Source organism: Alexandromys fortis, unplaced genomic scaffold, assembly GCF_014885135.2.
Source record: "Alexandromys fortis isolate MF-2015 unplaced genomic scaffold, M_Fortis_MF-2015_v1.1 scaffold_141, whole genome shotgun sequence".
Lineage (NCBI taxonomy): Eukaryota > Metazoa > Chordata > Mammalia > Rodentia > Cricetidae > Alexandromys > Alexandromys fortis.
In genome coordinates, this window is record NW_026068060.1 from 319416 (window position 1) to 347033 (window position 27618).

A 27618-nucleotide genomic window follows, 5' to 3' on the forward strand; every position below is an offset into this window, starting at 1 on the left:
AACCCTTGCAACACAACAAATTGCCTTTATTTCGGTATGCATTCATATTTCAACATTTAGTGGTCCTGAACAGAGTGAGGAACATGGCAACGAGCCAGGAGGCTAGGCCCACTGAACACTCGTGACACGGAGCTCCTCCAGGTCCCTGCCGAGGGTCTGAGGAGCAGCAACACTGAAACCTGAGTCCACAGGGTCAGGGCCTCTGTTCCAGCTGTCAGGCTCCACATCAGACCGGATGGGTGGCCAGGGAGCCCTGTCCAAACCTCTTCAGTTTGTAAAAGCAAAGCGATTATGAGAAAAGGAACCGACACAGAACCCCGTGCGCTTAGGACTCTCCGCATGGCCTTTCTCTAGGCGGAATCACCAAGGACCCTGAACACTGGCAGGTTTGTTGCCTCGTGACTGCTCTGTTCACCTCGAGACCTGAGCTCAAAGTGCATCGGCTGATGGTGGCAGCAGGGCTGAGGACCCAGCTCCCCTTCCCAGGCTGGTGGCAAGTGAATGTGTGGTCCAGAGCTAAGTGAGGGAGGCCAGGCTCTTCCAACCTCATCTGATGGCTTCTGGCCACAGCAAGTGTTGGGTGGTGATGGGCAACAAGGGAATTGAGGAGGGGAAAAGCAGCACCCCTTGATAAAGGTGGGGATACGGGAAGCCCTGAATTCCTCACCCACGGCCAATTTCAGAGGGAGGGGAGGGTTACAATCTAAGACTTGGCCAAGGGCGGTAGTGGAGGAATGGGGGAGACGATGGCTTGGACGGGGCATCACTTAAGACTTAAGGAAGCAGGGGTACAGCCAAAGCACCCCAAGCCCAGCAGTAGTCCCACGGCTGCTACCTGAAGCCTTCCCATCTAGTCTAAGGGCCACCACCACACAGCTGTGGCAGGAGGGCGGGGCGGGCAAAGGCAGACCCAGGCCAAGTGTCAGCAGCAGGTGATTGTGTGACGTGTCTGTTCACAGTTGCGTTAGCTGTGCCCACCGCTCCCAAAGGAAATTGATTTCAACACACCTTCTTGATCCCAGAAGTTCAACTAGGCAGCCAGCGGTTACACTTGACAGAAGATGTTACACAGCACAACTCAGGTATTTCAAATGGACAGAAATTAGTATCAGAACAGTGTCTCAGGATGAAGTCTCAGTGGAGCTTCCTCTCCAGGACTTTGAGGTCTACAAGATGAATCTAGAAAATTCACTACTGTGGAAAATGAAGACTTAGGTTGGATTGGGGAGGGGAAGCCTGGGCCCTGGTGACTAATTGCTGTAACACTGTCCTTCTGGCGGCTGTGGCAGCTTCATGTTCTCTTTTGACATCATCAAGCGTCGAAGCTCCTGCAGGATGACTTTGATGCTGTGGGAATTCTGCCACTTTGCCAGCACTGCTGTGGCCCTTGGGTCCACCTGCAAAGAGGGGAAACACCTACATTACCCTGGACTCCAGAGCAAAGCTTTCCCCGAGGTTGCTGTGTTGAGCCCACATGACTCCATCAACACAGAGGCCATGCCAAGCCGCCCTCCCTGCCCTGTAGCCAGCCTGCCTCCCTTTTCTGGGTCCCACCCAGCACGGAAGAACGAACAGAGCTCTGTGGACATAAGTTTTAACCTGGTCAAACTCAGGCCATCCTGATGGATCAGCACCTGGGCGTCCACACCCTGGCTTTCTCCACTATCCACCCAGGGTGGGGCTGATAGAGATGGGAGTGGCAGCAAGAGCAGCCAGGTCTCTCAGGTTACCAAGGGGTTGGTGGCTCCAATACAGCAACACACAGGACAGTTCATTTCTAGTTCTCTGGCCCATCTTCTCAAGACTTCAAGGACAGAGGCATGGTGCCCCCAAGCCTCTGGCAAGCAACATAGACTCAGGAGTTGTGGCTGGGGTGTGGCTCCATGGCAGATCCCTAGCCTGAGTAAGGCCCTGGGCTCTAATGCATCGAAGTCCAGGGCAAGGCCTGAATTTGAGATTCTGTTGTCAAAATGCACTTAAGGGGGATGGAGAGATGGCTCAGTGGTTAAGAGCATTGACTACTCTTCCAGAGGTCCTGAGTTCAATTCCCAGCAATCATATGGTGGCTCACAACCACCGGTAATAAGGTCTGGTGCCAACTTCTGTCTGCAGGAACACATGCAGGCAGGCCATTGTATACATTATAAATAAATAAATCTTTAAAAAAAATGCACTTAGAAAGTAAGGTCCCAGTTAGACACTTGGGAGGGGGCAGGAGGACTGACTGCCATGGGTAGAGGCCAGCCTGGGCTACATAGTGAGTTCCAAAGCTAGACACGGCTACAGAACAGGATCCTCTCAAAAAACAAAAAAGAAAGAAAGAAAGAAAGAAAGAAAGAAAGAAAGAAAGAAAGAAAGGAAGGAAGGAAGGAAGAAAGAAAGGAAGAAAGAAAAGAGAGAAAAAGAAAAGAAAGAAAAAGCAAACGGGCTGAAAAGATGGCTCAGCGGTTAAGAGCACTGGCTGCTCTTCCAGAGGACTTGAGTTTAACTCCCAGCACACACATGGCAGCTCACAGTTGTCTGTAGCCTCAGTTTCCAGGGACCCGACACTGTAACAAGGACAAACGAACAAAACACCAATGCCACAAAGTAAATAAATAAAATTAAAGCCGTAGCGTGGCAGTGGTCAAGGGCCATGTAAAGATGTCGGAAAGGCCAAGCCTCTGCCTCAGTTTCTGCATCCGGTCAACACTCTTATCAGTGACAGTACAGGGCTCCAGGGGTGAGCTCAGAGGAGTGACAAGACACAATGGAAGTAGCCCTGCCCCAGTGCTGCAGACACACTGTGATAACCTGCGGAGGATAAGCCGGCAGAGCACCGTGGGCAGGAGGGACTTACCACGCCATTTGAACTACTCACGCCGCTCATATTGACTTTTGTTACAAATCTTACAGATGGGGGTGCTTCTGGGTATTTAGGCCCACATTCTATTTTAAGGCTGTATATTCGGTTTTCATAAATTGTCTGGAAAAAAAAGGGTACAGAGATATCAGTTATAAAGAGCTAAGAGACGTACAACTTGTGACAACTTCTGAGACACTGCTGTCCTTGGACCACAGCTTGACCTTGAAGAAACAAGCAAAGGACAGAAATATGAAGCTAGTGATGCCCAGGTGTGAGGGTCAACAAGTCCAGCCCGAGGCCACATCTCCTACAGCATGTGCCACCTGGTCACAGAACCTTCTATGTTGTAGTAATGCTGACATGAGAAGCCATCAGCATCTAGTGAGAGAAGGCCATGCAGCTGATGCACCGGATCACCAGCGGCCGCATCAACTCTGAAATGGCAGCTATGGCCGGGCATCGTGGTGCAGACCTGTAGCCCCAAGAGCAAGGTTATCTCTTAACTACAGTGACTTTGAGGCCAATCCGGGCTATGTATGTCTCTGTCTCGAATAAACAAAAATGTCAACTATTGAGAGCTGTGGAGATGGCTTGGTGGGTAGAGGTGCTTGCTATGCAAGTCTGCCAAGGCGAAAGGAGGAAAAGAGTACGAACGATGTCTGCTGGTCTCTAAAAAGGCAATCATGCCTCCATGAGAACACAGGCAGGCCCAACCCCTACACTAGCACCACTGACTCTGCGCTCTCAGATAACACTGCCACGACCTCCCCGATGGTAGCCTGGCCCTGAATCAGGGGCCACCCTTCTTTCGTGAGCCCTTCGCACATGGCAGTGTCCCCTCCTTAGGAGTCTTGCATGCACAACAGCTGCTCCTATGCAAACAGTGGCATCTACTGGGCTCAGGGTCTTTTAAAAAACCACTGGACATGTCTAAGAAGCCAGTTCTTCAGGTCACTCATCACAGCCCACTCACCTACCTATGCAAACCATTCTCACGCCAAGTGACTAAGCCAGTGCTCAACATGATCTTGCCACTCTCAATCTCTCCCTCCTTCCTTCCCTCTCTAGGGAGTGCTGCCACCCATCTATCCAGCATGGTCAACCAAAACCTAGCTGCAGGGTCTGGGTCAAGAGCGCCCTCACAGCTTGTGGGTTCAGATCGCTGAGGTCTCCCTAAGCCTGCATGTTAGCCTCTCAGCTCCCAGCACAGACTCCATGAAGAGCCGTAACCCCCAGGGACATCCAGGAGAAGCCAAGGCAAAATTGCAAAAGTGCAAAATTCCAGGTAAGAGCTGTAGAGTAAGGCCTTGCCTCAAAAACAAGCAAACAAGCAAACAAACAAACAAACAAACGAGGGAGCTCTTGCTCTTGCATAAGACCGTGGTTCAGCTCCAGCACCCATATAGCAGTCCAAAACTGCCTGTAACTCCAGTTCCAGGGGGTCTGATGCCCTCAGTGGACACCAGACATGCATAAAGTATACAGACATACATGCAGGCTAATACATTACATAAAAGACTAGCCCTCTTAAAAACCCAGCAGCTGGGGTATGGTTTGCTTAGTGTACACAGTGTTGTGCTCGGTCCCCACCACAGCAGAAAACCCCAACCAACACAACTACAGCTTCATTAATGCAGTGATGTACACCTGCATGTACACCTACAGCTCTGTGCAAGGGGGGGGGTGTCTCATCTAACACAGGACAAATAAATGAATACATACACACACAAAAAACAACCAAACTAAAAACAAAACAAAACAACAACAACAAAAAAAACCAACCAAACTAGTAAAAATAAACAAGCAACAAACAACCTGGGCCAGGAAGTCCAGGCCTGTGACTGAGGTACAGGGGGCTGAGGCCAAATGATTTACGGTCCAGCCCTGCCAGGGCTACAGAGTTTCCAAGGGCAGCCTGGGCAGTGTGGTGAGGAACTGTCTCAAAAACAGCACCTGCCTGGCATGCAGGAGCCCTAACATCAGTCCCCAACACTAAAATGAATAAGCGAAGAGCTGAGTCCCTCAGGGGTTCTACTGAGATGCTCTGCCAAGGGCCAGTGAGCTGATCCAGCAGGTAAAGACGTTTGACACCTGAGCTCACTTCCCTGGGATCCACAGGGTAAGAGAACTTCAGAGTGGCCTCTGACCCCATGCACGCTGTAATGCACATACATGTAATGCATATATAGGTAAATATGTGTAAAGAATTTATTATGAATATATATAAATTTGTTTGTGTATGTGTGTGCAACGCCCACGGAAGCCAGAAAGGCCTGAGGTGGAACTTGCTGCCATACCCGGCAGCCAGAGTCCAGTGTATATACGCACACGCACGCACACACCGATTAGTGAACGAATGGCATTTAGTTAACAAGACCACCACAGCATGGAAGCCGGGATGGAATTGTGATCCTCTGGAGTAGCAAGCTCTCTGGCTGCTGAGCCATTCTTTCCAGCCCCAGAAACAACTAGATGCTAAAAATAAATAAAGTTGCTTGCACACACTTTGGATCTCAGCACTTAGGAGGTTGAGGCAGGCACATCTCTGCCAGTTTAAACTGACATAGTGAGTTCCAGGCTAGCAGCGACTGAGACCTGAGACCCTATCTTAGATGCTATGAGATAGGGTCTCTCTGTGTAACCCTGGCTGTCTTGGAACTCACACTCTGTAGACCAGGTTGGCTTCAAACTCAGAGACCCACCTGCCTCTGCCTATCTTAAAAAAATCTGATTATGTCAGAGATTATGTGGGGGTTACGGTACATACCCATAACTTGGGAGGTAGAATGAGGAAGTTCAGGAGTTCAAGATCAGCCTATACTACATAAGATCCCAACTCAAAACACCAAGTTGGTTCTTAGTTCCAGAGCACGCGCCTTATGAGCCAATCATAGAGCAGAACACCCACACCAGGAACCTAGAAATAGCTGCTTGTATGACTCTGTTTTTAACATCAGAGAACCAAGTTTAATCAAAACTATTGGGATGTCAGGTGTGGCGATTCATAACAATGACTCAGCTTTTGGGAGGTTGAGGCAGAAGGATTGCTCTAAATTCCAGGCCAATCTGGGCTACAGACTCTAAAATGTCTCCTAAAGCAAAACAATGAAGGCATAGGTTTTAAAAGGAGAACAGGGGCTAGAGAGATGGCTCAATGGTTAAGAGCACTGGCTGCTCTTCCAGAGGTTCCCAAGTTCAATTCCCAGCAACCACATGTGGCTCGCAACCATCTATAATGGGATCTGATGCCCTCTTCTGGCCTGCAGCTGTACATGTAGAGTACCCACACATTAAAAAAAAAATACCTGGCTGGTGGTGGCGCAAGCCTTATATCCCAGCACTCAGGTGACAGAGGCAGGCGGCGGCGGATCTCTGTGAGTTCCAGGCCTGGTCTACAGAGAGAGAGTTCCACGACAGGCTCCAAGCTACACAGAGAAACCCTGTCTCAAAAAACAAAACAAAAAACTCTGCAAACAAACAAATAAATAAAATTCAAAAAATAAATGAATAAAAAAGAACAGACTGACTGGGTAGACAGGAAACACACCTTTAGCCCCAGCACTAGGGATGTGGAAGTAGGCAGATCCCTGAGTTCAAGGCCATTTATACAAGAGAAACCCTGTCTTGAAAAACGAACAAAGCAAAACATCCCAGCTGGGTAGGGATGGCGCATGCCCAGTGCACTCCCAACACTTAGGCGGTAGAGGCACATGAAACTCTGGAGTTCGAGGCAAGCTAGCCCAGTCTACATAGCGAGTTCCAGAACAACCAGGCTACACAGAGATGCCCTGTCTCGAATAAAACATTAAAAGAAGAAAGGACCAGGAAAGAGAGTGTTAGTAACAGTGGGACAGGCAGCTCCTCAGACGCTGAACAGCTGTCACTAATCTGGCAATGCCAGTCCTAGGTATGTAACTCAAAAAACCGAAAACACAAAAAATTCCATCACATGCCATAGGTGTCAGTCCCAATGCTACCACAATGAGCGGGTAAACTAAGCACGCACACCCAGGATGAAGTTCCTCTCTCGGCGGTGCAAAGGTACAAAGTACCCCAGGTGCAGCTCAGGGTGGGAGGGAGAAGAAGTCACCGCCAGCATGTTAAGTGATGGATACTGTGGTGGTCTTGTTAGCTGAATGCCATTTGTTCACTAATTTGTGTGTGCAAACACGTGTACACATTGAACTCTGGCTGCCAGGCATGGTAGCAAGTTCCTTGCTCACTGAGCTACTCTGTACATTGTAACACCATCACTGACTGGGGCCCCAGACCACATGGAGGGCGCTTACTGAGCACCAGCTCTCAACCCTCTCCTCCTTTTGTCAGGGCACTTGAGAAAAACTTGAAGATTATACATATTAGGAGCACACTCTAAACCAAGCACGGTGACATACATGTAATCTCAGTACATCAGAAGCAGAGCAAGAGAGTCTTGGTTTGAAGCCTGCACTACACTGTCCACCTGTATCTCAGAAATCAAGGACTCCAGGCCAGACACGGCTTAGCTATTAAGAACTTATTCTGTTCTTGCAGAGGACCCACTAGGTTCCCAGCCCCTCTGTTGGCAGATCATAGCTTCCTGCTAAATCCAGCTCCAGGGAATCCAATACCTCTGGCTTCCTTGGGCATCTGCAGACACATTCCCCATACCGAACACACAGTTAAACTAAGAAAAGCCCCGTGGCAGAGCACCTGCTCGCCTTGTGCAAAGTTCCAGGCCCCAGCATTTGGGAGGCTGGGGCAAGAAGATGCCAAGTTCAAGGCTAGTGTAGTCTGCAAAGCAAAATCCTGCTCTATTTTTGAGATGGGATCTGGCTATGTAGCCCAGGCTGGCCTCTAACCAATAGTGATCGTCCTGCCCCGACCTTCCAAGAGCTGGGATTACAGGTCCGAGCCACCATCGCCTGGGTCAAGACCCTGCCTTAATAAACGGCATGTTTGGGGTGTGGCTCAGTGGCACGATGCATGGTTTGCCAAGCAAGCATTTGTGAGGTCTAATGTGGCCTTGTCATACCAGGGCTGCAGGGCAGGCGCACACAGGAGAGCACTCGGTGCTGTAGCAGCTCTCTCGGCTCTACGCCCCTCTCAGAAAAGGGTAATCCACCAGTTTCTGCTCGTTAGAGACAGGGCCTTGGCGTGTAGCCCAAGCTGCCTTGAACTTGTAGCATTTGTGCCTCCCTTTCTAGTTTGCAGGTGTGTGCTGCACCACACCCAGCCCGCATTTAAACAGAGCAGAGTATTTTCAATACCATTTATGGGCTGTTCTAGACTTCTGTCTGCCTGTTCCCTTCGTTTTGCTCACATTTATGTGGGTCCTGGAGCTGGAGTTATGGATATTTGTGAGCCATCACATGAGTGCCGGGATGGAACCTGAGTCCTCTGCAAGAGTAACGAGCGCTCCTGACCTCTGAGCCATCTTCAGCCCACCTGTCTCTTGAGATAGCATCAAGGATACAGACTGGCTTGAAATTCCCCACGTGATAAAGATTACCACGACTGGACCCTCCTGCCTCCACTGCCACATGCGGAGATTCAGGCAACTGTAGCCACGGCAAGTTCAACAGGAATCAGCACTCCTGGTGTCCTAGGGAGTCAGTATGCTGTTGTCACAGGGAGAAGGGAAATGGGCACAATCAGACTGTATTAACTCTCTGTACCCGGCAACAGAATCATGAAGATGACTTAGGAAGCCACAGTAAGGTGCAAGGCTGGCCATTCCCCAACAGTATCAATGATCCTCTAAAAGGAACTTCAAGCCTCTGAATGCTAACAAGCCTGAGGCAGGTGTCAGCTCCTGCTGCCTACATCTGGACTCCTCCTATCTCCAAAGTGCACAGGCAGCACCTTGCTCAAGCTAAAAAGGAAGGAAGCTGTCACCCTTAGGCACAAACACACTAGACAGGTCTAGCCACATTCAGGCCACACCTTCCAGTGCTCATCTGTAGGAGTGTCCCATTCTAGGGTCTTTCCTTCTGCCAAATTCTCTCCTGCACCAGGAAGTAGACGTACATCTACCCCCCCCAGTGCTGACCAATGAAAACTCAACTTCTCCAGCGGAGCGTGTCAGTGTGGCCTAGTAGGCAGAGAGCACAGGCTTGGCAACCAGACCCAGGGCAGGTGACGTTACTCCTGGGTCAGCTTCCCCACCTGTGACCTGGAATGTGGCTTTGTAGGAGGACCTGACAACAACCTTGCAGCACTAAATACACTTCTGGAGGGCTAACTATGTATTCAGACACAACTGGCCAGGACCTCACAAACCAGAGCTCTCACAGGTCCTGGCTTTTAAAAATACCTTTGGACCCAGCAGCGCTGACAGGCAGAAACAGAACCTATGCTCAGCTGACGAGCAGGGCACAGCTGGGCAGTGGTGGCTGCTGCCTCAGGAGTGTGCTGGCAGCCCAGGTGCTCAGAGCTTGTTCAGCCTGAGACGTGCCAGTTCAAAGGTCTACACTGTCATATAAACTCATACTACAGACTGTACAGGATCGACTCACCCAAGAGGGTTAGACCTCACCAGAGGGGCTCAAATGTATAAACTGAAACTGGCCAGAGAGAGAACAGCCACATTTCAGAAAACACTGCTAGTGAGCATTTGCCCACAAGGCGACCATTGCTTTAAAAGGAGGCACAGTGCACTTAAGACAAAGACAGTTGTAGTCATGGCTTGGTGCTTACTCTTGGAGGCCCAATTATCATCCCTGTCCATCTTGTAAGTGTCATGTCTTCGTCGTCCTCTAGACCCCAGCTAACTGTGCCGTCGCCTACTCCTTTCTGGCCTTCTTCCAGCTCTTCCAACAGTCGGAAATTTCGAGGGACTTTTACTCCTAAAACAAATGGAAAGAAATTCAAGATGCTAGCAAGTCCAGGGGAAGTTGTAAGCCTAGAGCAGGCTGCTCATCACCGCTGTCTCAACAGGAGGGCAGCATGCAGGCAGCTCCCAGGTCTCACTGGCAGCGCTCACTGAGCCCTGGGGAGCCGGAGGGGTGCTCAGTCACCCCAGCCCTTCCACACACCCCATCCCAACTCCCAGTCTAGATGCTGCTTCCTTCGGGTCCAAGAGCTGGCTGAGAGGAAAGGCCACACCAAATGCAAACTGTGGCCTGGAACATAGTGCTTTCTTTCACCTGGTCCCAGCATGGCACATTTTGGAGGCTGCAGAGACTTGGAGATGCTCCTAGCTGGAATGACTCATGTGGCCTTAGAGGCACAAGCATTGTACCCCAAGAAATGCTGTCCTGACAAGTGGCTGTCAGCAGAGGTGCCAAGGGCAGGCTCTCAAGGCTTTCCCAGTTGGGAAGCCAGGGCTCCTCTCCTCATTTGTAAAAAATGCCACAAGAACAGCTGGTTCTGACTAACATTTTAGTCCCAAAGCCCAGCAAGCTGTCTATGAAGGCAACACAGAAACATTGCCAGGTCATACTAGCCCCTGAACTGAGCCTGAGCCCTGAACCACGTCAAGGTCAAGCAAGGTGTCTTGTACAGAGTTCAAACTGGGGGCACAAATGCCAGCGGTGGCAGTTGACAGCTCACTCCTGGACTCCCCTGGACTTTCCCTGAGCGGGGGGAACCCATAAGATCTATACAAGCCACAGGCTCTCTTTGAACACTGAGCCCCTCACCTACCCGACTCCAGCACTCACTCTGTAGCACAGCGAGGAAAGGCCGAGGAGACCAGAAGAGAGAGCTCCTGGTGTGCCCTGAGCTTCCTCACGTGCAAAGCACAGGCCAGCACCAGCTCACTTGCCCTACTGTGGCAGCCATGTCCCAGGCTCTGGGAGACAGGCAGAGAGCGGTGCCTGTTTTCATGGAGCCCACCACCCCGGGGAGGCATGGGACAGACATAATAAGTTCTGATATTTCTAAGTGCCAAGGAGCAGAGTGCAGATGCCAACCCAGCAGAGGAAACGGCTCTGACAGTGCAGCACCTGGGGAACAGGAGAGGCCACTGGAGCTCTGAGTGACCTGAGGTTTTCTCTCAATTCAGACAGACCCCAAGTGCTATTGGGGGTGGGGGTGCCAAAAAGGACCAGTGGCCATGTAGCAAGGAGTGCATGGTTCAAGCAGACAGGATTTCTGTCAAGTGGCCTGTGGTGTTTAAGAGAGGTCAACTCTAGCATCCAAAGGTTTGGTGTGAATATCTGGAACAAACTTGCTCATGGACCATGAGATGACTTTGGCAGTGATGGAGTGCTTCATCCTCCAGAGCCACAATTATTGTGACTTACTGGGCTAGGAGCAGTACAGGGCCTACCAGTTGAAAGGATCTGGATTCCAATCTCACTAAAATCAGAGTGACTTTATTTTTTTTTGCAGTTTCTCTGTGTAGCCTTGGCTGGCCTCGAACTCACAGAGATCCACCTGCCTCTGCCTCCTGAGTGCTGGGATTAAAGGAGTGCGCCACCACCTCCTGGCGAGAGTGACTTCTTACTGCTGGGATGCAGTAGCTCAGAGGCAGAGCATGGCCCAGCACGCAGCTCCTGCTTCTATCTCCAGCACTACAGAATCTATTTAAGGCAAATAACATTATCCTATCTCTCAATTACAGGAACAGTAAAGGTCCTTTTTTAAAAAATCATGCTTGAAGCTGGGAATGCTGGTGCATGTCTTTAATCCCAGCACTCGGGAGACAGAGGCAGGCAGATTTTGAGGCCAGTCTGGACTACAGAGTGAGTTCCAGGGCAGCCAGGGTTGTACAGAGACACCCTGTCTCAAAGAACTGTGCACATGTACCTCAGTGTCATTCCACAGGAGCTGGCCACCTCGCTTTTATTTTTTTATTTTGTTTTGTTTTTAAGGCAGGGTCTCTCAGTGGCCTGATGTTCACGACAGACTACAAAGGCTGGCCACTGAACCCCAGGGATCCTGCCCCCACCTCCAAACACTGAGATCATAGACCATGCCTGTCTGCCTGGCTTTCTATTTGAGTGTTGAGGCTCAAAACCAAGTCAGCAGTCTTACAAGGCAGTATTACCTGAGCCATCCTCAGGACAAGTGTGCAAGCAAAAGAGTCATCTGACTGAGAAGAACACTACACAACAGCACACGTGGTCCTGGGGGTGGGGTGACGACCAACGGCACAGCAAAAATCTAAAAGCATACTTGACTCATGGGCTTGGGAACCACCCGCATTTGTCACACTCAGGAGAGCCAACTGCATGGTCTGGCTGGTGACGTTTTACAGCACAAATGAAGCTAAAAGAGATTTGGATATCAGAGGCAAAACAAAAACAACACAATTATTCTGTTTAGAGGGGAGGATTGGGAGACAGCTCAATGGCAAGAGCACTTGCACTGCAAGCACAAGGACCTAAGTTCAAATCCCAACATCCATGTAGACATTGGGGCATGGGTAAACAAGCCTATGTGCCTGTAACCCCATCACTTGGATGGAGTCAGGCGAGCTTCTGACTGTGAAACTGTGTCCTGTACCGTGTGGACAGGTGTGCGTGCCTGCATTCTCATGTGCTTGCACGCCTCAGAGTTAAATCTAACTACTACTGCTATTAGAAACAGGGTCTTCATATGTAGTCTAGGCTGGCCTCAAACTCAAAAGAGATCCTCCTGCCTCTGTTTCCCAAGTGCTAGGATTAAAGGCATGTACCACATTTGGCCACTCTTAATTTTTATTACATTAACGTGCATGTATGTGTATGTAGGTCAGAGGGCAACCTGCACAAGTTGCTTCTCCGGGATCAAACCCAGTCTGTCAGCAGTGAACTCCTTTAAGTGCTGAGCTGCCTTCACGGCCCTTGAGACAGGGTTTCTCAGTATCTATGGAGCCAGCCCTGGAACTCACTCTGTAGACCGGGCTGGCCTTGAACTCACAGAGAACCACCTGCCCCTGCCTCCCTGTGCTGGAATTAAAGACATGTGCCACCATCGCCCGGTCTTAATTTCTTTTTTAATAATCACATATAGCCGGGTGGTGGCGGTGCACACCTTTAATTCCAGCACTGGGGAGGCAGAAGCAGGCAGATCTCTGAGTTTGCGAGGCTAGCCTGACATACAGATCATGTTCCAGGACAGTCAAGGATATACAGAGAGACCCTGTCTTGAAAAACCAAACCAAACCAAAAAACAAAGACAAAACCAAGCCAAATTAAAAACAAAAAACAAACAAAAAAATAAAACAAAACCACATAGATAAAGTGTATTTGTGCATGTTGAGTGTGGTACCCACAGAGGCCAGAAGAGAGATCCCCTGGAGCTGGAGTTATAGCCGGTCGTGAGCCTCCAAAATTAAATTTAAATCAGCCCTAAACTGAAATGTTTAATAATAATACAAACATGGCTGTACAAATGACTGCATATCACTCCTGGCTGTCACTATAGTCCACAAGAGCAGAAACGAAGGACCAAAGAGCACCAGTTACACTGCTAGACTGCCATGACCACCCTATCTGAAGGGCTTTACTAGTGGAGAGTCTATGGGCCAGGCCCAACTCAGCAACAGTTCCTGCCTAGTGGGCATGAGGCCCTGGGTTTCAACCCTACCAAGGTAAAGGTAAGACAGTCATGGATCCATGGACTAACTCCTGTTCCTCCTGAACTAAGAAGGAGGCAGCTTGGGACCCTAAACCAAATTACAGACTCCTTAAGAGGACATTAGGATACAGAAAGGTCGTAGGGACACAGGAAGCAGGAATCAACCTGCAAGCAAAAGGGAGGGGTCTCAGAAGACATCAGAGGGCTTGACTCTGGACTTGAGAGAGAGAGAGAAAGAGAGAGAGAGAGAGAGAGAGAGAGAGAGAGAGAGAGAGAGAGAGAGAGAGAGAGAGAGTGTGTGTGTGTGTGTGTGTGTGTGTGTGTGTGTGTGNGAGAGAGAGAGAGAGAGAGAGAGAGAGAGAGAGAGAGTGTGTGTGTGTGTGTGTGTGTGTGTGTGTGTGTTTGGGTATCTGGTTACAGCAATTCAGATGGTGGGAGATAACTCAAGAAAGCCGGGAAGGATACAGACTGGGATAATGTTAGCAGAGGCATCTGTGGACACAATGGCTGCAGTGATTCCCTCCTTCCTTCTGCGCCTTGGCCCAGATCTACATTACCTTCTTGCCTCAGCCTCCTTAGCTGAAAATATGGTGTGTGTGAGCTCACGTGCAAGCGTGTGCACCCACGGCACTCCTAGCAAGGTCCCACCACCCAGCCTTTGCACTTCTTAGTCTCTATAGACAGCATCCTTCTGAAAGCCCTAAGACAGACTCCTTCACCTTCTCCGGGGACTCAGATCTAGGACACTTGATCTTAGTAATCTGTTTTCTTCTGTCGGGCTGGGGACCAGTGAGCTGGCTCAGCATGTAAAGGTGGCTGCCACCAAGCCTGACCATCTGACCTACCCCTGGAAGCCACATGGTGGAAGGAGGGAACCGACTCCCAAGTTGTCCTCTGATCTCTGCACTCATGCCATGGCACACATGCCCATACACATATCCCCAAGTACTCCACCAGCCCTTGATTACCCTCCCCCGCACAGGGTCCAAAGTATCTGTTCAGACAGTCTCCTGTAACTCAGGCTGATCTCAAACTCACTGATGATTTTGATCCTCCAGCCTCAGCAGTTAGAGCAGCTGGGATGACAGCTCTGCACCATTGTCTCTGGCTAGTATGTTACTTTCCAATTCATTCCCCTCCCCCACTTTTTTTGTGCAGCAGGGTCTCCCTACATAGTCCTGGCTGTCCAGGAACTATATAGACCAAGCTGGCCTTGAACTCACAAAGATCTGTCTGCCTCTGTTGGGATTAACAGTGTGTGTCATCATAACTTGCTAGAACTTATTTATTTTCTAAACAAGTTTTAATTCTCATTAAAATTTTGATTAAAAGTTTTGGGGGAATAGTGACAGCTGGCTGAAATCAGGAGTGAGGGTCACAGGACAGCCATTTAGCCTGAGGATGCACTGAACTCCTGTGCCAACACCTCATGGGCTGCAGGGGAAAGCTGTCTAGGCTCTTCACCTCTGGACAGCCGAGAAGTAGTTAATGCCTGCATCGAGTACTCTGGAGGCTGGTGTAGTAGGACCAGAAGTCCAAAGTCATCCTTAGCATAAAAGGGAGTTGAAGCTACCCTAGACTACTCAAGATCCTGTCTATAAACAACAGGACCCTTTTACGTAAATTATCAACATGTTGGATGTAGTGGCATACACCTTTAGTCAAGCACTCTGGAGGTAGAGGCAGGAGGATCTCTATGAGTTTAAGGTCAGTCTGGTCTATATAGCAAGTTCCAGTCAGCCATGGCTAATTAATAAGACTTGGTCTCAAAAACAATCAACAACACAATGGGTATCCACTCTCATTCAGTGTGGCAGCCCTGTGTCTAGCACCATGCCAGACAACATGGGAAGCGGGAAAGAACATAGAATCTCAGTACAAAAACCAACATTCAACTGCAGCCAATGGGAGGAAACAGTGAGAAACAGGATCTACCACTGAGCAGCCTTCCTAACCATGGATGCTGGCAGGCTCTGAAGTGACAGGTATGGGAGCTCCAATGTCTGGGCCACCCCTTAAGGATATGTGGGGAGCTGCACGTGGCTCTGAGGAGAAGCAGAGAAAAGGGAAACCAAGTCTCTGGCCAGTGTCAGGATGAGCCAGCAGGCATGGCCCAGCTTTGGACTGCTTCTACCATGGCTCAGGATAGTGTCTGCCAGAAGAGGAAGTGACAATCACCTGCCACTGACTTCCTGCAGGCCTAGCAGGTATTAAGGAGGAATCTAAACTGAGCCAGCAGGTTGTATACACCATGGTGGGGAGGTGGTGGGAGGCATGTGCTGTGCACAGCGCTGTGCAAGGCGTCACTCCCAGGTTACCAAAGGGGCAATACTTCCACGCCCTCATTCTGGACTTGACAGGCTTCAGATAAGCACTTGATAAAACCGAAGCTGGTGTGACAATACAGGGCTGCAACCCATGTGCTCAGGAGGCTGAGGCTGAAGGCTTGGCAAGTTCAAGGGTTGTCTGGGCAACTTAGCCCATCTCAAAATATTTAAAAAGTGGAAAGTGGAGTGAGGGCACAAATACTTCAGAACACAGTGTCATACAGCCTGTGTGAAACTCCGGGTTTCACTCAGCACCAAAAAGGAGAAGACAGGCTTGGTGGCACTTGCATGGGCTACAAAGGGAGACTCGCCCCCTGCCACACACCCAGGACTGAAAAGTAAAGCGTGCAGAGCATGTATGACAGCGGCACGTGCCAGGAAAACACTTCTCTACTGAGCTCCACTGCAGCCACCAGGCACAGATCAGAGTGCACCCATGCTGTCACCAATGAGAACCAAGAGACCAGAGATGGGTCGGTCAGTGTGTGAGTGCGCATGTGTGTGCAGTCTGTTCATTCCACAACAGTTTTGCTGTGAGCTGAGCACTTTCCCTCAGTCCAGGATGGCAGGGGGCACAATACTCTACAGAAGGAGTGAGCCCTGAGAGTTCTGTGGAGATGATGCCTGGTACATGGCCACCTTGCTATGGTACCCCCTCCCTCAGTACAATGTAGCATCTTCCAAATACCAAAACAAGCCCCTCCTGACCCATACCCTCTCCCGCTCAGCAGTTACAATCCTAAAAGGTCATTCATGCAGGAGCTCTATTTGTACCTTCCACCGGTCATCCACATCAGTACATGCTGTACCTAAGTCCCTGACCATCAGATGAGATAGTCAGTTCCATGCCCTTGCCCCTTCAACTCCTGCCTCCAAACTCAATCTGGCCCGTGAATCCATTCCTTGAGCTCTTGAAAGGCCCCACGCTCAAGTGCTTCCACAGGAGCCATGGCCCCCAATAAACTGACGCCAACGGCCTTCCTAGACACCTGCCAACAGGCCCCAGGCACTAGACACTTCCCACCCCAGTCTCTGTCATCCCAGGCCGGTCTTCTTGTCATGCTCATCACCTCATTCATGACTGCGGGGACCTGCCTGTTCTCCATGGACAGACACTGTCATTTCCTTATATGAAGCCACCACCGACTGCCCTGTACAGCCGGGCTCTGCCCCACTGCCGCTACAGCAGCAGCTCCTCAGGCTTTTGCAGAAGGCTTGTCTTCTTCCAGCCTTTGTGCTCACTGTGGTCGCTCCCAGACCAGAGGACTGTTAGTTACTAGTTCATCCTCAACGTGCATTCATTCCCTGGTCTCTTGTTCAGCAAATGTAAGCCAACCGGACACTCTGAACACATCCGTCTCGCCTCCCACCTGAGCACACTTGCTCATGAGGGCTCAGGTCAGTGTTTGCTCACTGTCTTCTCCAACAGGTATGTGATGTGTTCTGACAAGCCCTCAGACTCACAAAATTCTAACAGATTCTGGAAAACACATACAGGAAATATTTATAGAACCATTAAAGGGGAGCCTAATTCTTATTTTGAGGGGTGAAGACAGGGTTTTACACAGCCCAGGCTGCCCTGACCCACCTGCCTCCGCTCCCAAGTCCTACTAGCATTACATGTGCATCCATCGTACTTGCCTTAAGAATCTTATCAAAGGGTTAAGTATGGATTTTAAGTTAAGCAAAATGCCATACCACATGCATACAGAACATGCATTATAGCTGTCAATCTTCCGACTGCAGAGGCCAACAGGAGCTTGTAGCCATGCACCTTGCCCTACCAGCTCTGTCCCACACACCAGTACTGATGTGGGATCTCCCTCTGTATGCTGTGACTATTATTGATTAATAAAGGGGCTGCTTTGGGCCTATAGTAGAGCTATAGGGGAACAGAGCTAGGTGGGGAAAACTAAACGGAATGCTGGGAGAAAGAGGGCAGAGTCAGAGAGAAGCCAGGTAGCCATGTAGAATCTTGCCTGTAAGCCACAACCACGTGGCAATACACAGATTAATGGAAATGGGTTAAATTAAGATATAAAAGCTAGCCAATATTAAGTTAGAGCAAATAGGCCAAGCAGTGATTTATGAACCAGTTTCTGTGTGATTATTTTGGGGCTGAGTGGCTCCTTACAACACAGTACTTTCTCTTTCTGTTTCCCCCACTTTGCTCTTTACCTATCTCACACCATCTTTGCGCCTGGTGACTCATTCAACCTGCCCCTCCCCTGGCAAGCGATGGTGCTCAATAAATGCTTCCGGGATGGACATACGAGACCATAACACTAGATGACGACATCATACAACTGAGGTATCTGAGTGTCTTCAATTTACTGTGTGTGTGTGGTCAGAGAACAACTTTGTGAACAGAATTCTCTCCTTCGTTTTACATGGTTTCGGAGATCAAACTCAAGTCTCCAGGTTTAGCCAGCAAATGCTTTTATCCACAGAGCCATCTCACTGGCTCCATCTCAGGGTTTTGTCTTTCAGTTACATTTTACTTATTTTGTGTGTACCATGATGCACTTGAGGCAGTCAGAGGACAACTTTCAGGAGCCAGCTCTCTCTTCTTCCACCATGTAGATTCCAAGGAGTAAATTCAGGTCACCAGACTTTGTGGCAGGAACCTCTATCCACGGAGTCATCTCAGAGGGTTTTATCATAAAATCTGGTAGCTTTTTAAATGACATTTTATTTTGTATGCATATTGTGTTTGGATGTGCTGGTGCCACAGCTGGCCATGTGGTAGCACCCAGGAGTCAGTTCTATCATGTGGTCCTGGGATCGAACTCAGGTTGTCAGTCTTGGCCGCAAGAGCCCTTCTTCTGCAATTCATTCCCAGTCCCCAGCCTAGCTTATAGTCCTGGTTGGCCTGAAACTTGCTATGTAGACTAGGCTGGCTTTGAACTTAAGTGATTTACCTACTCCTGCCTCCCTAGCACTGGGATTAAAGGCATATGTCACAACTTGCCCAGCTTTTTAAAATTTAAATTTAGTTTTTTTGAGAAAGAGTCTCTATATAGCTCTGGTTGTCTCGAACTTCCTCTGTAGAGCAGGCTGGCCTCAAACTCAAGAGATCCACCTGCCTCTGCAGCAGCAATGCTAGATAAAGGTGTGCGGCACTACAGATGGTTCCAAAAGCCTTCTCCATTAAAAAAATATCTAGCAATCCGAGTGAAACTTATTTTGGGGGATGGAGCGGAAGTGCTGGAGATTGACCAGTCAAGTATTCTATATTATAACATCACCTCTTTTGAGGCAGCATCTCACTGGTTTGCAGGCTGATCTTGAACTGCCTCTACAGTTGAAGTGAGCTTTCAACTTCTGATCTTCCTGCCTTTGCGTTTCCGGCAGCCGGACTGGTTTACCAGTCTGTGTCACTAGGTCTTGCTTTGGTTCCTCACCAAACCTCACAAGAAGAGGGCTCTTTTCTGTGCTGGGCCTGAGCCTCTCCAAAGCACGGTACCCAGACGACAATGCCCAACCCCTAGAAAGGGTTCCTCGGGGCAAAACCATGAGTGTGTCACTGGTGTCCCACACCTTAGAAAGGCACAGGAAGCTAATACAGCTAATGCTGCAGCAGTCTACAAAGTGCTGAGAACCATATGGCCTGAGGGCACCTCAGTCCTGGGACCCCAGGGCACAATCAAGCACTGACTGAGTCAAAATGAGATGTGCAGTTACATCAAGAAGTGAAATCAAGGGTCAAGGCCCAGCTGCCAAGTCTGACTCCTCGAGTTCTAGCCTGGATCCCACATAGCAGAAGAGTTAGTCCATGCAGATTCTGACCTCCAACCCTGCAATGAGGTACATGTAACCACACAAAGCAAATCAAAGTAGCTAAAAACAAAAGGCAGTGATAATCTAGGTGCTTGAAATATGGCTCAGAAGGTGAAGAAGCTGTCACCAAGCCTGACTCGAGGTTCAATCCCTGAAACCGATATGGTGGAAGAAGAGAACCAATTACCACTAAGTTGTTCTCTGACCTCCAAAAGTATACCACAACATATACCACTCTCCTAAGGAAAAAAAAGTATGATATGCAGATTGAAAAAGCATTGAATGTTTTACATGGTATCCTAGGGTAACACCAAACACAGTAATTCAAAGCACAGAAATATATTAAATTGAGCTGGAGAGATGGCTCAGAGGTTAAGAGCACTGGCTGCTCTTCCAGAGGTCCTGAGTTCAATTCCCAGTAACCACTTCGTGACTCACAACCATCTGTAATGAGATCTGGTGCCCTCTTCTGGCACCCAAGCATACATGCAGACAGAAGACTGTACAAAATAAATAGATTTAAATAAAGATTTATTTAAAAAATAAATAAAAGGAAAATAAAAAGAAACATTTTTAAATCTTGGGAAAAGGATTCTGGGGTGTGCCTACACATCTACAATCTCAGCCGTCAGGAAGCTGAGGCAGGGAGACTGAGACCAGCCAGGGCTACACAGCATGATCCTGTCTCTTAAAACAAACTGAAGGTTAAAAAGGCAGAGAGGAGCAGGCCCAGCTAGTGAAGAGCTTAGCATGCAAGTCTGAGGACGCAAGTTCTGAGTCTGCATCAACAAAAGCCAGGCGTAGCGTGTGCGCCTATAATATCAGCATCTAGGAGGTGAAAGCACAGATCAGTCTGATATCATGAAATACAGCCTCAAAAACAAATGCACAAAAAATCCAGGTGAGCCAGGCGGATCTCTGAGTTGGAGGCCAGCCTGGACTACGCAGTGAGTTTAGGCCAGCCCGGTTTATACAGACAAAGACGCACATGAATTTAACCCCAGCACCTAAGAGGCAGAGGCAGTATCTGAGTCTGAGGTCAGCTACAACTGTACAGTGAAACTCTGTCTAAAAAATAAAAATATCTTTTGGGAACCTCATGCAGTGGCTCAAAAATGTAACTGCAGCACTAAAGAGGCTGAAGCAGGAGGATTATCACAAGTTCCAGGCCAGCCTGAACTAAAGAGTAAGACTTTGTCTAACAAATAAATAGTTACAATACAAATATCTTTGGAGAACTGGTGATCATATAGCCATGGTTCTTAGTTCTGGCAGACTGTGTGTCCTACCCAAGCCCCTCCCTTTTTTTTGTTTTTTAATTTAACTTTGATGTGGGAGTGTCATATATCAATCTGTTGATTTCATTGATTAATTAAATAAAGAAACTGCTTGCCCTGATAGGTTAAAACATAGGTGGGAGGAGTAAACAGGAGGAAGAGGAAGTGAGGTAAGACTCCTCAGACAGACGCGAGATAGCTCTGCTCTCAGACACACACGCGATGAAGCTCCGACTCAGGATGGACATAGGCTAGAATCTTCCCGGTAAGCGCACCTTGGGGTGCTTACTCACATTATTAGAAACGGGCTAGTCCAGGTGCGAGAGTTAGCCGAGAAGAGGCTAGATATAATGGGCAAGCAGTGTTTAAAAGAATACAATTTGTGTGTTGTTATTTCGGGCATGAGCTAGAAGGCGGCCGGGGTGCTGGGGACGCAGCCCCGCTGCTCCTATTTCAACATAACTTTTTTAGCTTTTCTTTCTAAAAAATATTTATTTATTTATTATTTATTTATTTATTTTGTATACAGTGTTAGTTTCCAGTCTACCTACAGGACAGAATAGGGCACCAGATCTCATTATAGATGGGAGTGTCATATATCAATCTGTTGATTTCATTGATTAATTAAATAAAGAAACTGCTTGCCCTGATAGGTTGCTCATTATAGATGGCTGTGAGCCACCATGTGGTTGCTGGGAATTGAACTCAGGACCTCTGGAAGAACAGTCAGTGTTCTTAACCTCTGAGCCATCTCTCCAGCCCTCTTTCTTTCTTTTTCTTTTCTTTTTTTTTTTTTTTTGAGACAGGATTTCTCCGTGTAACAGCTCTGGCTGTTCTGGAACTAAGTTTGTATACCAGACTGGCTCCAAATTCACAGAGATCTGTCTGCCTATGCTTCCCAAGTGCTGGAATTAAACGAGTGTGCCACCACTGCCTGGCTCAGGCCCCAGTTTATGAGGGTGGACTTCTGGGTCCTGAGAGACCAGTTGTTGGCTATGGTTTAGGTGCTTGTTCAGGGACCAGGACTAGAATGCTGCTCTAGCCTCAGAAGTGACAAGGCCTGGAAGGTGCCCTGGGAGGCAGTATTACTGAAGCTGGACAGCGGCCAAATGATGGCTTTTGTTCTGATAGCCAGTCTTCCTGAGAGCTGGCCTGGGATGTACTCCGGGAATCCAGGAGGAGAGCTTCACAGGGTGGCCCAGCAATGTCTAGGACAGGCCTCTAGACTGCCTGAGGATAGAGTCTTCTATGGAAGATTCCATGGCAGCCTGTTATGTTTTTTTTTTTTTTTTAAGATTTATTTATGGTTTGCCTGCATGTATGTAAGTGAACCATGTGTGTGCCTGGTGCCCTAAGAAGTGAGAGGGCATTGCATCTGCTGGAACTGAATTCACTAATGGTTGTGGGTGCTGGGAGTCCAACCTGGGTGGTTTCCAAGAGCAGTCAGTTTTCTTCACCACTGAGCCCATCTCTTCAGTCCCCATGTCTACCAATCTTTACAGCTTAGTGTGACAGGACAGAAGACTGCTGGTAGCTCAGTGACCAAGTAAAGATCAGATTTTCTCTGATGGGGTAGAAGGAGCCAGAAGTCCAGTTCAAAAGGAGCACTGAATTCTGTCCCTTTCTTCAGGGACAGTCCCACACTGGAGTTCCATACCTCCTCACCACCCTGTCAGTTTCCCTTGCAAGTGTTTGGTCAGAGAACTCATTACGACAACCCATGGTGTTTACTGAATACCTGCTATGTCACCCAGGCCTCAGTTCCCTCACCATCCCAAGAGGTTTCTGCCTCAACAGGTTTGGCAAAATGAAAAGATGTGCTCAAGCCAGTACCCGGCACCCAGTAAGCCCTCTAAGCACAAGTTCAAGTCTTAGAGCCAGGCATGCAGTGCTTCACCTGTAATCCCAGGCTCAGGAAGGAACGCCTGAGTTTGAGAGCAGTCTATGTTGCGGGAGGTCTTTCCGTCCCTCCAACCAATAGCTGCTGTGATACCACACTAACTCAGTCGGTAGAGCATGAGACTCTTAATCTCAGGGTCATGGGTTCGAGCCCCACGTTGGGCGCCAGACGAAGGCGTAAGTCACGAACAAGGCAACACCAGTTTGGAGTTATGATTAATAGGGTGTTATTTATTTAAAGGGGAAAAAACTTACAGATCACAATCCCAGACAACAGCCATCTGCGCAACCAGGAAGGGAGTCTCATCTCCAGCGGAGCAGTAAGAGAAGAGAGCGAGCAGAGGAAATAGCCGCTTTTTTAAAGGGAGTGAGACCACACCCCAATGGGCTGGTATCACAGCAGCTATTGGTTGGAGGGGCAGAAAGACCTCCCGCAACAAGTCTAGGCTACACAGTGAGATCATGAGGCAAAACAACAGTAACAAAAATACTACACTCAAACCCCAACAAAATCAAGAAGCCTGAAGGCTTGCGCACAGATGAGGACAAGGACCTACTTCTCTATGTGGGCACACAGCTGCCCCCAGCTCAGCAGGCGCAGATTACTCAGAGAAGGTGCATACCTGTAAGTCCCACCACTGGGGAGGCAGAGGCAGGGTGGATCTATGAGTTTGAGGGTAGCCTGGTCTACAGAGTGAGTTCCAGGACAGCCAGGAGGCTACATAGTGAGACCCTCTGGGGAGGAGGGATCTCTAGGTGTTGTGGTCTTTTCATGATTACGCTGAGGACTCCTAGCTTGTATTTATTCCACTGTCATCAAACTTCTGTAGTTTCAACTCGGGACACACAGTAAGAGAGAGAGGGAGAAGGTAGAGGTAGAGGAAGGTAAATATGATTTTGTCGTTCTGTTGATGTGAGGAACCAAACCGAAGGCTGTGCTAGGCAGGTATGCTACATGAGCTAAATTCTCAGCCCCTTAAGTTAACATGAAGAATAAAAGCTCCATGAAAACTCACTTGGCAATTCTCTTCTGAAGCTCTAGTCTGGCCTTTTTTATTTATATGTATATGTCTGTGTATATGACACATATGTACAAAGTGCCCATAGGCCAAAAGAGAGGCAGTGGATCCCCTGAAGCTGGAGTCAGGCAGTTGTGAGCTGCCCTAAGTGGGTGCTGACAGCAGAGCTCTGGTCCTCTGGAAGAACAGCAAGTGTTCCAACCACAGAGCAACCCCGCCAGCCCTCAAGTGGTCTTGATGCAATGGTAGCGGGTAGCACACATCTGTGACCCCACCACTAAGGAGATGGAGGCAGGAGGATCAGGGGTGTGTCAAAGTCATCCTCAACTCCACAGGGGTTGAAGACCAACCTAGGCTACATGAGATCCTGTCTTAAAATAAAAGGATAAAATAACATCAAAAAAGAAAAGAAATCCCCCTTGGACTGGCTCACCAAGCAGACCCCACTTTGGGGCAGGCTTCTGCTTCTCAGGCTGAACATATTAGGAAGCAGCTATCCTGAGGGCAGGCCATGGAGGAGAAAAGATGTTGGCTGGGAGGGACCTGAAATGGCTCACAGTGAGACCCAAGGGAACTGGGGCTCCTTTCCCATCTTCAGCTGCCTGGGGACACCCGTGAATGGAAGGAAAGCCTACAATCTCTACTGCCCAGATGGTGACATTTCTAGAAGCTGGATGTGTGCATGAGGCCACACCCCTGCATGCATATTTACAGTGGCACCCTGCCAAGGCTTGTCACTCTGGCATTTGGTATCTGGTTATCTGTCAGGGCAGGGCAGGGCAGCACAGTATGTGGGCTGCTGGATGAGAGGAAGAGCCTGGCAGCCAAGGGCCACTGTGTGATATCCTGCAGTCCTGGAACCACAGGAGAGAAGTTACCTACCACTGCAGACATCTTGATGGTTGCAGTGTGCTTGTCTCTGCCTCTCTCTGAGACCGAGGCCAAGATCACAGCAGCAAACCATGTGGGAAGGTGCCAGCAGCAGTGACCACAAAACCCGAGCTCAACCCCTACAGGAACTCCAAGGCTACACAGTGGTTTCCTGGCAACCAGAGCACAGACTAATGAAAAGGCTCAGTCTAAAGGTGGACAGGCCTGATCGTACCTGAAGGATGTAGAGGGGAGCACAGGCTAAGCTCCAGTTTAACCAACTAAGGTCCTGCTTCCACTCTAACACTCCACACTCAGCCTTCTGTTGCCTTGGGGTACAGGTCAGAGCCCATCATTCCTTCTCTTCGAGGCAAGCATTCACTCAACATACACTGAGCGCCTGCTTCATACCAGACACTTGTTCCATTCCATGGCTTCCCCCTGCACTTAGTAAAACCCAAAGTCATGTCATCTCTCTCCAGCTCATCACTAAGGCATTTAAATCTTCTCCCCTGACATTTATTTACAGGGGGAAGGAACACCTATGGAGATCAGAGTGCAACTTGTGGAAGCTGGTTCTTTCCTCAAACAATGTGAGTCCTGGGGATCAAGCTCGTGGCCCAAGGCTCAGCAAGGACCTTTACCTTCCGAACCATCTCATTGGTTCCATGCCTTTTAATTTGACCTTTCACCTCTACAAGTTGTCCTCACTACAGCCACTGCACCAGTCCTTCCCCACCACTGGTCTATTCAAATGTTGCCCGATTATCACAGCACACAATCTTCTTCACAGCACTTCCTGCTTTTTGGAGTCACTTTATTTACACCCTGAATGGCCTTCTGTCTGGTTTGCAGGCTGGAGAGATGGCTCAGTGGTTAAGAGCACTCACTGGCTGCTCTCCCAGAGGTCCTGGATTCAAGTCCCAACACCCACACGGCAGCTCACAACTGTTTATAACTCCCGTTCCAGGGGATCTGATGCCCTCACACAGTCATACCAATAGGCAAAACACCAACATACATAAAATAAAGATAAATATTTATTAAAAAAAAGAAACTCAAGGATAGCACTGCCTCTATCTCGTTTGCTGCCTACAACAGGACACAACAGGGCCCAGCAGCTATCTGTGGAAGAGAGGAGAGCTGCACCTCAAAGCCTACCCTATGGTGTCTAAGCAGCTAGGCACTCTGTTTCATTGCCATGCTAGGGATGGAATTCAGGACCGCCACCATGCTAGATGAACACGCTACCATGAGCCACATTCCAGCCCAGGCGCTCGGATTCCAGTCAACCGCAGCTGCTGCTGTCTGTGTCTTTCCTCCCCTGTGCTTATGAAGCACTGGCAGGGTCTCAGAAGTCAGAAGTAGCTGTCAAACCAGATTGTGAGATGGTCTCAAGTAGCTACAAGCCAAGTGCCAGTGCCACCCCAATACTGGCGGCCAGGCACTGCACTCCCAGGCCTGGCAGGGACACTGCTCCTGCCTCAACCCAGTCCAGCCTGCCTCAGCCTTGGTCTTCCTGGAGTGTCCACTGCCATGTGATGAATGAACTGATTTAGCACTGGGCACAGCCTTCTCCAGGAGACCCCAGGCAGAGGCTGTCTGCTTTGCATTCCTTTACCCCCCCCACAAGAAGGGCTCCTTGGAATACAATTGCAAGGACCCTGAAAAGATGGCTCCCTTACAAACTTCCAACTAAACAACCCACCCCTAATTCTGTTGCTGCTGGGGCTGCCCACAGCTCCAAGAAGCCAACCAGTGTCCAGGCTGGTGGCCCATCCTTACCCCTTGCCCACCTCCTCCGCCAGACTCCTGAAGGTGAAGCTCCTCATTAAAATGGGGCACCCAGTCTCTCCTGAATCCCTCACTTGGAAGAGCCAGGCTCTCCTGCCTGCCCTGACCCAAGGGGATCTCCTTCACAAATGCCTACCCCACCCCTAGACCGACAGAGCTCAGGCTCCAATATCCAAGTGTAAGTTCTCAGCACTGAGGCAGACACTGCAGGCTTCTCTCAGCCCACCAGAGGCTGGCAGAGCTTCTCCCCTAAAAAACCACCTTTTCCCCCCTCTTGCTAGTCCTTCCGTGTCATCCAAAGGTTCCCATTTCAGTGTTCCTCTCCCACCCATCCAGATAGTGGGGAGGTTCTGAGTTGAACCCATGTTTTTTTCCCAATTATCGAAGTGACCGCTTCCACCAAACAGGCATTTCCTCCATCCGCCCAGTGCAGGAAGAGGTTTTTCTTCTTTAAAAGAAACATCTGCCGGACTGCACCCATCCCATGCTCCCCACTGCAGGAGGCTTCCCACCGATGACACGCCCCAACAGACCCCCCCTCTCCCGTCAGGGCTCCTGAGGCACCTGCTCGTGCCCACCCCACACTGCGCACGGCTCCCAGCGCGCCCTCTGAAACCTATCTGGGCAGACCCTGGTCTCCACCACCCAGGCCTGCTCCCGCTGCGGACGCCCTGCCTCGGTCTGTGCAGATGTCCCGGTTTCCCCAGGAAGCGACCACCATGAGCTCTCCATCTCGAAGCCCCGACCCCAAATTGGCGCGGGGCCCTGAGGTGGCCTCGCCTGCGGCCCGCGAGGCTCCGTCTCCTCCCGTGCTCCCTAGGGTTGTGCCCGCGTCCCCCACCAAGCATCTCCGGATCCCCGTAGCTCGGGCCGGCTCAGCCGGGCCTCGTCCGGGTGTTCCCGGGCTCGCTCGGGCCCTCGGCCGGCCTCCCCCACCCCCACCCCCCCGGAGGCGCCCAAGGAACCTCCGGTTTGGCCGCACCGCCCACGGCCCCACTGCCCCCGCCCGGGCTTCCGGCCGCCGCCTGCTCGTCCCGGGCCGGGCCGCGCCGCCAAGAGCAGCCGTAGGGAGAGCGCGGAGCCCCGGCCGGTTCACCATGGCCTCCGCAAGCCCCGGGCCCGGCCCAGCCAGCCCGCACCCCTTCCGCTAGCACGCCCGGCGCCTCCGCTCACCCGAGCCTGTGGTGGCTGCCATCTTGCGTCGCTGTCGCTCGAAGGCCGGCCCCTTCTTCACCCCCCCCTTGAGCTCTGCCGAGCGCTGGTGCGCAGAAGCAAGCGCAGGCGCAGACGATGCTGCTGACGCCCGCTCGGGTTCTCAC

At 49.9% G+C, this 27618-nt stretch overlaps 1 protein-coding gene across 1 annotated transcript; it reads right to left on the reverse strand.

Moving 5' to 3' along the window:
- Positions 1 to 27618, reverse strand: Ube2v1 (ubiquitin conjugating enzyme E2 V1). Its single transcript, XM_050120143.1, has 4 exons — positions 27473 to 27618; positions 9524 to 9672; positions 2840 to 2965; positions 1 to 1397 (listed from the first exon to the last, which is right to left on the reverse strand). Exons 1-4 carry the CDS (start codon positions 27492 to 27494, stop codon positions 1251 to 1253), a joined length of 444 nt encoding a protein of 147 aa, XP_049976100.1. The 5' UTR covers positions 27495 to 27618; the 3' UTR covers positions 1 to 1250.